The sequence below is a fragment of the Cornus florida genome, unplaced genomic scaffold (assembly GCF_030987335.1).
Source record: "Cornus florida cultivar Cherokee Brave unplaced genomic scaffold, ASM3098733v1 CherokeeBrave_3.0.0_Hap2_Chr03, whole genome shotgun sequence".
In the NCBI taxonomy this organism is placed as follows: Eukaryota; Viridiplantae; Streptophyta; class Magnoliopsida; order Cornales; family Cornaceae; genus Cornus; species Cornus florida.
The window spans coordinates 49,695,016-49,708,508 of record NW_026775573.1 but is presented as its reverse complement, the minus strand read 5'-3'; the positions used below and the strand labels follow the sequence as shown (position 1 = coordinate 49,708,508).

Genomic DNA, 13,493 nt, shown 5'->3' with positions numbered 1-13,493 from the left:
CACCTGGAGTAGCTAATTTCTGGAATCAGTTGAACTAATCTTTAAATTTTGCAACATGGATCAACTATTCTGCTATTGGATCTGTGCTTTCTTTTACTTGAGGTTCAGATGTAATATAGATACATGGATCGTCTTTTTAAACCATACTTGGTTCTTCTTTCATGTATGGTTGCAAGGGTACTGTATTCTAATTGCGTTCTTTGTTGTTTAATCTTGAATGCAGGCCCTTGACACATTCAACACAGCTGTTGTATCTCCCATATACTATGTTATGTTTACATCTTTTACCATTTTGGCAAGTGTGATAATGTTTAAGGTAATTCTTTTACTGATAAGGAACATTTGAATCATTCTTGCGTGAGACTATGTACGATCTATATATTATCATCGTCACCATCATCATGGTCATTTACCTTGATCCCAATCGAATGTGGTCAGCTACATGAATTCTCTTCTTGCACTCTATCCTATTACAAACTATGCCTCCTATTATATTCATCCTTCCTTATTACTTTCTTTTATGTTGGTTTTGGCTTATCTCTGTGTCTTATCTTCAATTTTAACTAGTACAGTATACTGCATACTGTATTTGAGGGTGAGGAGTCTCCTATTTGGTCTCTCAAATACAGTAGACTGCATACTTTAGTTTTTTGGGTTCAGGCGTACTTGTAAAACTTTAAGGGGACCTTTTGGATTTTGTGGATAGCTTAAAGCTTTAGTTGTCGCCTTTGGTGTTTTGTGTATTCCTGTGGGAGCGTACCCCTCTTGAGCGCCTTCTATGAAATTCTACTTATCAAAAAAAAAAAAAAAAAAACTAGTATTCCTTTTGTATCATTGTGTCTGAGTTACTAATAGGTGTCACTTTTAATTTCTCACTGACATGTTGACTCATTATCTATCTTAGCATTCCATTTCATCTGCATAGATGTATTATTCTTATCTTTTTTAATTGCCAGCATTCTCTGCTCCGTATAAGATAATTGGCCTAATAATTATCCTATAGAATTTCTCTTTTAACTTATTTGATGTTCTCATATCACTTTGTATACCACTAGTTTGTCTTCATTTTACTCACTTTGTTCTTTATTTGTTGTATGGTCATCTATCTCCAATAATTTTATACTATTTGATAGATTCTAGGATTGTAATCCGAGGCTTTAATACGTTGAAGTACACTATACCCAGTATAGATTTAGATTGGTGAAGAGATTAACAATAAATGATTTTTAAATTATCAAAATTATACTTTACAAAAGAGCAATATGAATCAGTTAAGTATAGTGAGCATAAATAAATACTCCTTCCGTCCCTCAAGAAGTGTCCACCTTTCCATTTTTGGCTGTCCCAAAATAATTGTCCCAATTCAAAATTCAGTGTACTATTTTTTAAATATTCCTAATTTACCCTCCTCGCCTTGAAGTTGTAAAAGCATGTGGACCCACCATAGAAGGGTATATTTGGAATTCATTCTTTACCACTATAATAAAAAAAAAAACATAAAAAACTACACTCTTAAAAAGTTAGATTCCCAAAAATGGACATTTTTTGTGGGACAGAGGGAGTAAATCGTGCAACCACACTAGCTAGAATACAATTTTTACATGGAAAACTCTGACAGGAAAAAACCACAAGACCGATTCCAGACAGATCAAATCCACTATGAGATAGATATTACAACCAGGTTTATAGTTTTGCAAACCCTAGAAACACCCACTTACGAACTGATCCACCAAACTTTCCTCTCAAGTCTCCAGGAACACAGTCTGCTCGTCAACAGATTCTCTCCTCTTGCGATCCGCTTCTCAAACTAGTGATTTGATATCTACTGACTAGTTATTCAAGTTGCGTGTTTATTTATTTCTTTGGTTAGGTAAATATTCAAACAAACGCTCACAAATGCCCACTATGGGGCTATGCTAACATGGCCCAGTGGTAAAAGAATAAAAAATAACTCTTTATATTATCTCTCCATCTAATTCAATATGTAGATGATGAAAAATAAATTATGCTCTCTTAAAATTATATGATCTCTAAATATTGTATGGAGAAATCTATATATCTATATCTATATATATGTTATTATTATGAGAATCTAGAGTTTTTATATAGTGCTTTGAGTGTAAAAGAATTAGGGTTTCTTAGGGTCAGTTTGGTGCAATGGAAAAGGGAGGAAAGGAAAGGAAAGGTGATGGAGGGTTAGTAAAAATTTGCGTTTGGCATAAATGGTTGGAAGGAAAGGGAAGGGAAGGGAAGGTTTTGGAAGGATATCACAAGCTTTGAACAGTAATTTTCTCATCCTCCCAAAAATGGGAGGAAATGGAAGGAAAGGGAAGGCTAGGGTTGATGAATTATTTCTGATGCCAAATTTACCCTTACACAAAATCAAGATTACACTTGATTTTAGGATTTAGTTTGCAAAACAAGAATTACAGACCTTGATTAGTTGATTTAGAAAAAAAAAATTAAAACAAAACCCATACATACAAGTTAGTAGTTGCACAGAGAGAGAGGGGGGGCAAGCTTGAGAGTTGAGAGACAGCGGCTGAGGCAAACCCGAACTGGAACAGCGGGCGACGGAAACTGAAAGATATGGGTTTTGAGTTTTGGAACAATCTGAAATGATATGCCGATATGGGTTTTGATATAGGTAATAGGTTTTGAACTTTTGATTCTTGCAGACAGATAGATAAACTGAAATATATGGGTTTTGAACTTCTGATTCTTGTAGATTTTGTAGTTTGTTGTTGCAGATAGAGAGAGAGGGCAAGTTTAGAGTTGAGAACGAGAATAGAGATGGAGGCGATTGGGGAGGCTGAAATTATTTGCCCTAAAATTAGTATATATTTTTCTTGGTGGCCCGTCATACATACATGGGCCTATAATTTTTGAGGCCCATAAATTTATCTTTTAAAATATAAAAGGGTATAATAGTAAATTTACTAAAATGCTTTCCTTTCCTTTCTTTTCCCAAACATGATCTTTATCCTTTCCTTTTTTTTTTCCTTCATTAATTAACCAAACACGATAGGGGGTTAAAATTATCCTTCCCTTCCCTTTCCCTCATAACTAATGTTATCCTTTCTTTTCGTTCCCACCGTACCAAACATAGCCTTAGTTTTAATCAGAACAGGAAAACCTAAACCTTTTAGGATTTTGATTTAGAGAAGCTTCCAAAAACTATTCGCACAAAAGTCGGTTGATCAACTCATCGATCAACAACTACTAGACAGGGCTTGATTGATCAATGCTTCAATCAAAAGACTCACCATGACAGACTTTTAATTCAGACTCAACTTCGATTGATTGACCTCTAATGGATGCTCTATGGAATTTAGTCGATTGATCTACTATTTAATCGACTGAATCTGTTTTGGTGAAAAAATCGTATTTAAACATATTTAATCCAAAAAAAACTTTACGCATTCAAAATGTTTTTTCATAAAATGAGACCACATGATTATGAACCGTAATTGGTTAGTTATTGAAGATATGATTTTACATTTTTGCCCTTTGATGTATCTTCAAACTCTAATCATGCCCTCAAACATAAATACCACCAGTAACTATTGAGGGAGTGGAGACTTCTGTTGGGGTGCTGAAATTTTCTACTCTTATGTCACGGGCCTAGAGATTTGGCGCAACGGCACGGCCCATGCGGCACCAAGGCGTTGCTTCAGCTTGTGCAAGCGCCCTGGTTAGCCAACACGACCTGCCCTCCCAAGGATACATGCTGACTGGTTTCGACTTGCCATGGCCTCGTCAGGGGAACGGCTCCAGCTCCCGACCAGTTTGTGCAGGGATGGCCAACTCCCTTCTTCGTAGTCAAGTCCACGACCAGCGACAAGCTCCTCGCACTCAACTGAGTTGACCTGCCTGAACTTTGAAGAGGTATCATTATGTGGTCCTGCACGCCCCTTCCCTGGAACCATTCCCAGTCAATGAATGCTTTTAGCCAACCAGCATGCATGTCTTTTATACTCATGGCATCGTTAGGAATCACAACGTGACACTTAGCTCGCTTTTTTGTTGGCTTCTTGGGAGATATTGTAATTCCCTTGGGGAGATAGTTGATTTTTTGGACTCTTTGAGAGTTTAGGGGCCCTATTTGGCCTTGTGTTGCTTTTTGGGATGTGTTCCCCGTTTGAATGCTTTCTAATACATATTTACTTCTTTTTTTTTAAAAAAAAACTAATATTTTTTTTTTTTCTAATCAGAAGTTAAAAGTAAAAATACAGATTTCGGTTTTTGTTGTGACAAAGTCAAAATAAACTTAACAATACATAATAAAGATATAAAAAACTCAAAAGTTGTTTGTCTTAGAATTTCTATGATCTTGCAAAACATAGACAAACAACTAAAACCGCGCATAATATCAATGTGATGAGAGAAATAAAGAATAAATGAGGCACAAAAGAAAATAAAATATGAATTTGTAATCTCCCCCTTAATTGAAAACTCCCCCTCGAACATAAATCTTATGATAACCTTTTCTTATTTCTCCCTCTTTTTGTCATGAAATTGTCAAAATAAACAGACCTAGGTCATTCATTTCAATTTCATGTAATCCATGCAAATAAATAAAATTAGTCCCTTAAGCACCAAGTTCTAATGAAAAATATTTATAATTTGGAGAGGAGAGAAGTAAGTTCTTTGAAAGTTGTTGAAGGATTTAAATATTGAAGTTACACCCTCTCTAACAGCTTAAGCTTTTAGAGTAGATGGTGATTAACAAGGGTATTAAACAATTTATTTTAACCTTGTATTTTTCAAGGTTTCAGTTAACCAAATAAAATTATAAATCTTTTTGTGATTTTTCAAATATTTTAATTAATCATGTTATTCTTTCAAATTTGAATGCCAAATGACAAAACATTTAAATGTGAACACACTAGACTCCACAACTCTTCTTACAAACTGACCAGACAATATTGTCAAGCTAAACGATTCCATCTAACAGTTTTACTCACTTATTAACTGCTAGTAAGTCATTTTAAAAGTCCAAGTGTGTTGTGTGTTCTCGTTTTCAGCACTATAAACACAATATAATTTGTGTCCATGATAATCTATGATATTAATTCACATATCTTCAGTGTTACATGAACACAAATCACAAAACATTTGAGAAACCTCATATATATATATATTTTGATAAGTATTTGAGAAACCTCATATAATGTAAGCTTTAAGTACAAACACTTCTCCTCTATTATCATGGCTGCTGTCTCACTAGTTGGTTGCCAGCTCTTTTTTTGGATAATGAGAAAACACCGAAGACAGCAGGAAAGAGAGTGAGAGAGAGCTAGGGTTTGGGGTAATCTCTTGATTTTTGAATAGTGAAATCTTTTGTCGGATCTTCACTGTGGATGTAGGCTTTGCCGAACCACATAAATCTTTGTATTTTTTGTATGTTGTGATTCTTGATTGTGTTCTCGGTTTTCATTTGTTATAACACCTATATAGTGTCAATTAACTGATCAAGTTCCGTGATCTTTAGTTTATCCGTTACATATGAAATGATTCAAGTTTAATGAAGGAAAAGAGAAGATATAAAATTTTGAGAATATTATTGACAGAAGTTTAGGGTTTAATCAGCCGATATATGTTATGCAAGGAAAAGGCAATAGAGGAATAATGCACAAGTAGGTTATTTAGGTTCTTGAGATGCTGAGTGGTGGATTTGGTACTTATTGTCTGGCAGAAGGAAAAGGGTAGAGATTTTGTTTTACACAAATCCTCACTTCAGATTTTATTGTGAATCTAGCAGATTATGTTCATCAGAATAGTCAACTCTCTCAATTAATCACAGGCTGTAAACAGCTTATATTCACGACATATTTTATATAAAAATCTTCTGCAATGGTAACTATAGCAGTAGATCGACTCATTAATCATTCCCTTCTGCTGATTCTTTCCATGAATCTCCTTGGCCAATTTGTGTTGTAAATTCACTGGCAGACTGTTTCCTCTTTCTCTTTCTTTCTCTCTTCTCTCTCTCTCTCTCTCACACACACACAACTTACTTTTTTATTATTTAAATAGGACCACCTCATACCCTCTTAGGTTATTTGTCTTTACAATGGTTGGTCCACTAGCAGTGTGTACCTGATACAAATACATGCCATTTTAACGAGTCCTTGAAGTTGCATGGTAGAATAAAATATTGGATATGTAGTTCTTCTTCATCTTAGGAATAAATGATAGATTGTCGGTGCAAATTGGTATAAGCTTCTCCCTTGTGTTGGTTGGCGGAAGTGAATAATGTTCTTTGGACGACCCAAAAGGGAGCCATAATTAAGGTAGCATGGGTGGGTCTAGTACACTGTTCTAAGCCCTGAATGAGGTGGATATTAGTAATGTGGCTTCCAAAAATTTCTTTTCTCAAGTATTGAGAGGTGTGCCTCTAATTCTTTAGTTCTAACCGATAAGTTAGTCCACTGTCAGGGTGGCCTTGATAATACAAGCTATTTTATTGGGTCATTGAGGGTGCACGGTAAAATAAATTACTGGGATAAGTAGTTCTTATTCATCAATCTTATAGTAGAAATACAATATAGAAAGAAAAGGAGAGAATTGTGTAAAGGCTTGAATGAGATATATCACTCAATCACAACTCTAGTATTTATAGATAAAAAGAGCATATGGTCATATTACAAGAAAGGGTATTAAATTAAATCTAAAACAAATCACAGCATATTCTATGGCATATTATATGCCAATGATTCCTGACTATCAAATCTCTCCTAATATGGTAAGTCATTCCATAAATCGTGACTATCATATCTGCTAACACTCCCCCTCAAGTTGGTGCGTGAATAACTGAAATGCCTAACTTGAACAATGCATCCTCAAACACAATCTTGCTGACCCCAATAATGTTTGCAAGCTGAGGAGTGCAAAATAAAAAATGTCTCCTCAGACCATAAACAAACAACCATGTCTCCCAGACCGTAATCAATCAACAATGTCTCCTCAGACCCTTTCTCTTCATACACATTTAAAATATGTAGATAGAAGAATCAACAATGTCTCCTCAGACCATTCCCCTTCATACATATATTGAAAATGTAGATGAAAGAATCAACAATGTCTCCTTAGACTATAAAAAAGTAACCATGTCCCCTCGGACCATTTCCGAATGGTTGGTGCCGAACTCGCAATGCTTTCATTGAGGTCAGACCACCCTGCTTACTCGACACCTTTCCTTAGACCATTCTTGAATGGGTGGTGCCGAACTTGCAATGCTCTTATTGCAGTCGGACCGCCCTGGCTCTGATACCAAGAAGAAATACAATATAGAAGGAAAATGAGAGAATTGTGTAAAGGCTTGAATGAGATATATCACTCATTCACAACTTTAGTATTTATAGATAAAAAGAGCATATGGTCATATTACAAGAAAGAAAATTAAATCAAATCACAGCATACTCTATGGCATATTATATGCCATAGAATATGTTGTGATTTGATTTAGATTTGATTTGATTTCCTTTCTTTGATTTAGATTTGAAATTTAAAGCAATATAGCATTAAGTTGCATAAACATAATAAAACCAACACCTACAAATGCATCCAAGTTTTGTATTTCCAAAGTTTTGTGTTTCAAAAGAAAACACCAATAACGCAATGACTATGCGGAGAGGTCAAGGTCAAGTATTGAGTTTCCCTGGCATTTCTCGCCCTTGAAATTTACTGCGACCGAAGGAGCTATGAGCATAAAGTGATGAGGCTGACAATGGCAGGGGAAAACCACACATGAATGAAGCCTAAGCCAAGGTTAAACCTCTTCCTGTGGGTGGTGCCGAACTTGCAATGCCCTCATTGCAATCGGACCGCCCTGGCTTTGATACGAAGAAGAAATACAATATAGAAGGAAAATGAGAGAATTGTGTAAAGGCTTGAATGAGATATATCACTCATTCACAACTCTAGTATTTATAGATAAAAAGAGCATATGGTCATATTACAAGAAAGGAAATTAAATCAAGTCACAGCATACTCTATGGCATATTATATGCCATAGAATATGCTGTGATTTGATTTAGATTTGATTTGATTTCCTTTCTTTGATTTAGATTTGAAATTTAAAGCAATATAGCATAAAGTTGCATAAACATAATAAAACTAACACCTGCAAATACATCCAAGTTTTGTATTTCCAAAATTGTGTTTCAAAAGAAAACACCAATAATGCAATGACTATGCGGAGAGGTCAAGGTCAAGTATTGAGTCTTCCTAGCATTTCTCACACTTAAAATTTACTGCGGCCGAGGGAGCTGTGACCATAAAGTGATGAGGTTGACAATGGCAGGGGAAAACCACATCATGAACGAAGCCTAAGCCAAGGTTCAAAACCTCCTCCTGTGCCTCCCTCCGCTCCTCCCTCCATATGTGCTCTGGCTGATGAAATAGCACATGCATTGAGTATATCTTGCAAATAATGGTCATAGAGATATTTTGTCCACATTTTAATTTGTCTTCCCGAGCAATGACATCGATAAGACGCCACTATGAGAAACGGTCGAGGGAAGGGTGTAGTAGCTGTGATAGAATTCGATACCTTGAAGCCGTAGTCTACCTTACAAGGAGCACATACCACCCGAAAATCTGGTGAATTACCTTTTTGATTCAAGACCTTGTACCTAACACCACCATCGCGACAATGACCATGGGAAAGCTGCAGCCTCAAACAGTTCAATGACCTCATGGTCGATATGACTAAAGAGAATAAGGCACTGGGAGCCAATAGTTACTTGCTTCTTTGGGAATTTGATGTTGTACAATCCCTTGCAATCATTAGAAGTAAAACTAATATCGCAATCGGTTGAAGAAATCTGAATGTTATGTTTTCTATTGCAAAAACATGAGAATGACACATTCGAAACAACTATTGAGATATTTGTAGCATTATTCTCGGGATAAAACGATATTGGCTAGACTACGTGGTCAAAAGATGATTTGCATCCATTGAAAATAATTTTCATGGATATATTCTACGTGTTGGTTCTCACAAAGTGGGTCTTCTGGCAATCACAACGGCAAGTCTTGATGCGGATGAAATCACGTTTTTCACGTAGTGGTTGCAACGACTGCGTTGAGGTTGAGCCATTAGGTCTCGACTGTGTTGAGGTTGAGCCCTCAGGTCTCCCAAAGTTAAATTCGAAAATGCCATCGCATTTAACACACTTATAGTTAAACAACGGCCTCATCGTAGAAACACACACCTCGTTGAAGTTGTTTAACTATAAGTGTGTTAAATACGATGACATTTTCGAATTGGGTAATGCCTCGGTCCTCCATAGGACTGATTAACGTGTGGAGAAGATGCCCAGTGAAAAGCCACGCTCGTGACTATTGGAGGATAGTTCCACACTGTGTTTGATGGTGCATTTGGAGAGAGAGGAATAGCAGAAATTTCGAAGGAAAGGAAACGTCTATGGCGACATTGAAAATGCATATTCTTCGTTATATTTTCTCTTATGTGAAAGGAAGCGGTTGCTTCTCAACTAATTACTTAGTTGATCTTTTGGACTCTATTGGTCCTTAGGTTCCACTTTCGTTTTTTGTATTAGGGACACGTTCCCCTTTTGAACGCTGTTCTAATCGATTTTTACTTATCAAAAAAAAAAACTTTGGGAGACCCGAGGGCTCAACCTCAATGTAGTCGGTGCAACCACTAAGCGAAAAACGTGATTTTATCCGCATCAAGACTTGCCGTTGTGATTTATTAGGTGGGGGATGTGGCTCGAGCGGAATAGGAGATCTTTCAATGGAAAGGAGTCGCCGACGTGGGTTATTAAGTCGAATATTTTGCATTCTCTTTATTCTTGGGTTAATGGGATAAATTGTTCATCTGTGGACAGTTTGTTGGATTTTATTGACAACTTATCATTGTAATGGTGCCTTTTGCATCTTTTATTTGCTTTGTTAAGGGTCGCTCCCCTTTGAGCGCTCCCCTTTGAGCGCCTTTGTTATTATATGTTTACTTGTAAAAAAAAAAAAAAAGACTTGTTGTTGCCCACTTTGTGAGAACCAACACAGAGAATATATCCATGAAAATTATTTGCAATGGATGCAAATCGTCTTTTGACCACGTAGTCCAGCCAGTATCGTCATATCCCGAGAATAACGATACAAATATCTCAGTAGTTGTTTCGGATGTGTCATTCTCATGTGTTTGCAATAGAAACATAAAGTTCAAATTTCTTCAACTAATTGCGATATTAGTTTTACTTGTGATGATTGCAAGGGATTGTACAACATCAAATTTCCAAATAAGCAAGTAACTATTGGCTCCTAGTGCCTTATTCTCTTTAGTCATATCGACCGCAAGGTCGTTGAACTGTTTGAGGCTGCAACGCTCCCATGCCATTGTTGCGATGGCGGTGTTAGGTACAAAGTCTTGAATCAAAAAGGCAATTCACCAGATTTCGAGTGGTATGTGATCCTTGTAAGGTAGACTACGGCTTCAAGGTATCGAATTCTATCACAGCTACTGCACCCTTCCCTCAGCCGTTTCTCATAATGGAGTCTTATCGGCGTCATTGCTTGGGAAGACAAATTAAAATGTGGACAAACAATATCTCTATGACCGTTATTTGCAAGGTATGCTCAATGTATGTGCCATTTCTTCAGCCAGAGCACGTATGGAGGGAGGAGCGTAGGGAGGCACAGGCACCACAGGAGGAGGATTTGAACCTTGGTTTAGGCTTCGTTCATGATGTGATTTTCTCCTGCCGTTGTCAACCTCATCACTTTACGCTCACAGCTTCCTTGGCCGTAGTAAATTTCAAGTGCCAAAAATGTCAGGGAAACTCAATACTTGACCTTGACCTCTCCACATAGTCATTGCGTTATTGGTGTTTTCTTTTGAAACACCAAACTTTGGAAATATAAAACTTGGATGTATTTGCAGGTGTTGGTTTTATTATGTTTATGCAACTTAATGATATATTGCTTTAAATTTCAAATCTAAATCAAAGAAAGGAAATAAAATCAAATCTAAATTAAATCTCAACATATTATTTGCCATGATTCGTGACTATAAAATCTCTCCTAATATGGTAAGTCATTCCATAAATCGTGACTATCATATTTGCCAACACTTGTGAATAGATAAAAATTGGTAAATCTTATTAACTTAAAAGGATAATAAAATAAATAATAATAAATAAATAAACTTTTGTAGGTTCGCAATGTTGGATATCCATGCAAATCAGGACAATTTTCTCTCTTGTTATAGGTTGCTAATAAGTGAATGATGTTCTTTGAACATCCAAAAGAGGAACAGGTTTAATTCAACTTTTATATGTTTTGAGTGTTGCGACTTGTTATAATCAACATAACATAGTAGGTCAAACTAGTTTTATACTAGTCCTAGAGTGAGTCAGATATCAGTGATGTGGCTTCCTGGAATTTGATAAATTTGCAGGCCCCAGCCTCTATACCCGACGTCCCACCTAGCCAAAAAATAAATAAATAATAGAAAAGAAAGAAACAGATATCAGGAATGAATTGGTAAGTCACATGAGAAAAATAGATGAATAATTATAATAATCTCTCATAATGAAGTTAGTGCATGTCCTTTATTAAACCTCACTGGTAGAGGAAGGCAGACGTGGGTATGTGAATGTTTATCTTTCCTAGTGCTGCAAATGAACCAGGCCAACCGAGCTTTGGGCTATTTGGGTGTAGACAACACATTTTGCCCACACCTTTCTCTAGTCAAATTCCACGATTTGGCAACAGTTCCAATCAAAATATTATTAACCCTTCAAATCAGACTTTTCTTGGGTCCCATAAAATCTGTTAATCAATACAATCAAGGAGCCAAAGGGGCTTGAATTCACCCCAAAGGTGAACTTACATTATCTTTCATATGCTTTAAGTTGCAATCATTCAACCACAAGTTCGATCTCAAATCGAATCCCTTTTCATATCTCGGTACAGGCGATTGCAATACCAACATTGGGCACCCTAATCATGTTCCAAATGCAATCAAAATCATTTCATATCATAATTTTCCAAAACTCGATCATGAGTGTGCCCTCTTGATTTGCCTAATTTAAACTGAAAATGGGATAAACATAAAAATAAAACCTGATGTTTTATCCCCCACACTACAAAAAATTTAGGGTGGAGGAGATTGCGCACCTAGTAGGTGCACAATCATGCAAATTGTGCTGTTGCAAACTGTCTAGGCCTTGTACACTTCGTTGCATACAAGTGTCATTTTTCCATATGCACCTTCATCCATCTATATTTTCCGCAAGCACCCTCCCTTGCGCGGCCCCCGCAGGGGGGTGGAGGGTGTGTACAAGGAAATAGTGGGGGAGCGACATTTGGCTTTGCTCGCCAAGCAAGAGGGGTGTTCAGGCTCGACTCATGTTTGGACAAGCTTGAGTTTGGCTCGGTTCTGTTCTGGCAAGCTCAAGTTCAGCCCAAACTTGTTCATATATCAAACATCAAAATATATATACACAGCCCAATTTTCTTATCTATATGAAAACATGTGCAAACACACACATACCTTTTGGTAATGGAATGAATAGTCTGCTGCCAATTAAATCAGTATATTTGTCGATCTCTTTCTCTAATAAACCTTGAATCTTATCATCAAATGACCTGGGAAAGGCTACGGTTTTTTTTTTTTTTTTTTGGCGGGGGCCTTGGACTTTAGTTGTGTTTACTTTAAAATTATATAGATAAACTAGCTTGTTCACAAACCTAATGAGCCTGCCTCGGCATTGTTCACGCTTGACTCGTTTACTTAATGAATGATCACAAGTTTGAGCTTTTATAGTGCCAAGAACAATGAATTGCTCGATTCAATTGCAGCCCTATCCTAATGTCTACATTTTGGATATATTTGTATTAAACGGTTGATCATCTTCTTTTGCATTGTCCTGTGGCTCGAGATTGCTGGATGTTGATGTTGGGTTTGTTTGGGGTTCAGTGGGTTATGTCCAGATCTTCTAGAGACTTGGTTGAGGCTTGGAGAGGTTGTAAAGCGGGAGCCTAAGTTTGTGATTTCTGGAGGGTTACACCTTTTTGTGTATGGTAGTGCTTAGGACGTTGAAGTTTTCAATTATTAATACTCTTTTTGTTGGGTTCTTGGGAGAAATTGTGAATCCTTGGAGGAGCTTGTAGATTTTTTGGAGTCTTTGAGGGTTTAGAGGTCCTATTTGGCCTTGTGTAGCTTTTGGGGGTTGCGTTCACCCGTTTGAACGCTTTTTATACAATCTTTACTTATCAAAAAATAAATAAAAATTTGTTTTCATCCTAAATATTAGTTCAGCAGCATAAGAAAAGATTATATTCCTTGTTATAAAATTTGGAATCGACCGGTACATCTGAAAGTAAGTCTTGCTTCTGCTTAATCCCCCACCCAAAAAAAGGAAAGAAAATAATGATGATAACGCACGGAAATAAAAATAAAAGAAGTTTTGATTCTTTGGAATTTCAACTATTTTTTTATCTCACTTCTGCTTGTTTGA

At 36.6% G+C, this 13,493-nt stretch overlaps 1 protein-coding gene across 1 annotated transcript in view; it reads left to right on the top strand.

Annotated features, from left to right (window-relative positions):
* The window catches only part of LOC132300477 (probable magnesium transporter NIPA4), a 30,217-nt gene that overhangs the window by 15,811 nt on the left and 913 nt on the right, over positions 1 to 13,493 (top strand). The window contains exon 7 of the mRNA XM_059797570.1: positions 224 to 316. Within this exon, the coding sequence (XP_059653553.1) occupies positions 224 to 316 (93 nt within the window). The remainder of the gene's footprint in view (positions 1 to 223; positions 317 to 13,493) is intronic.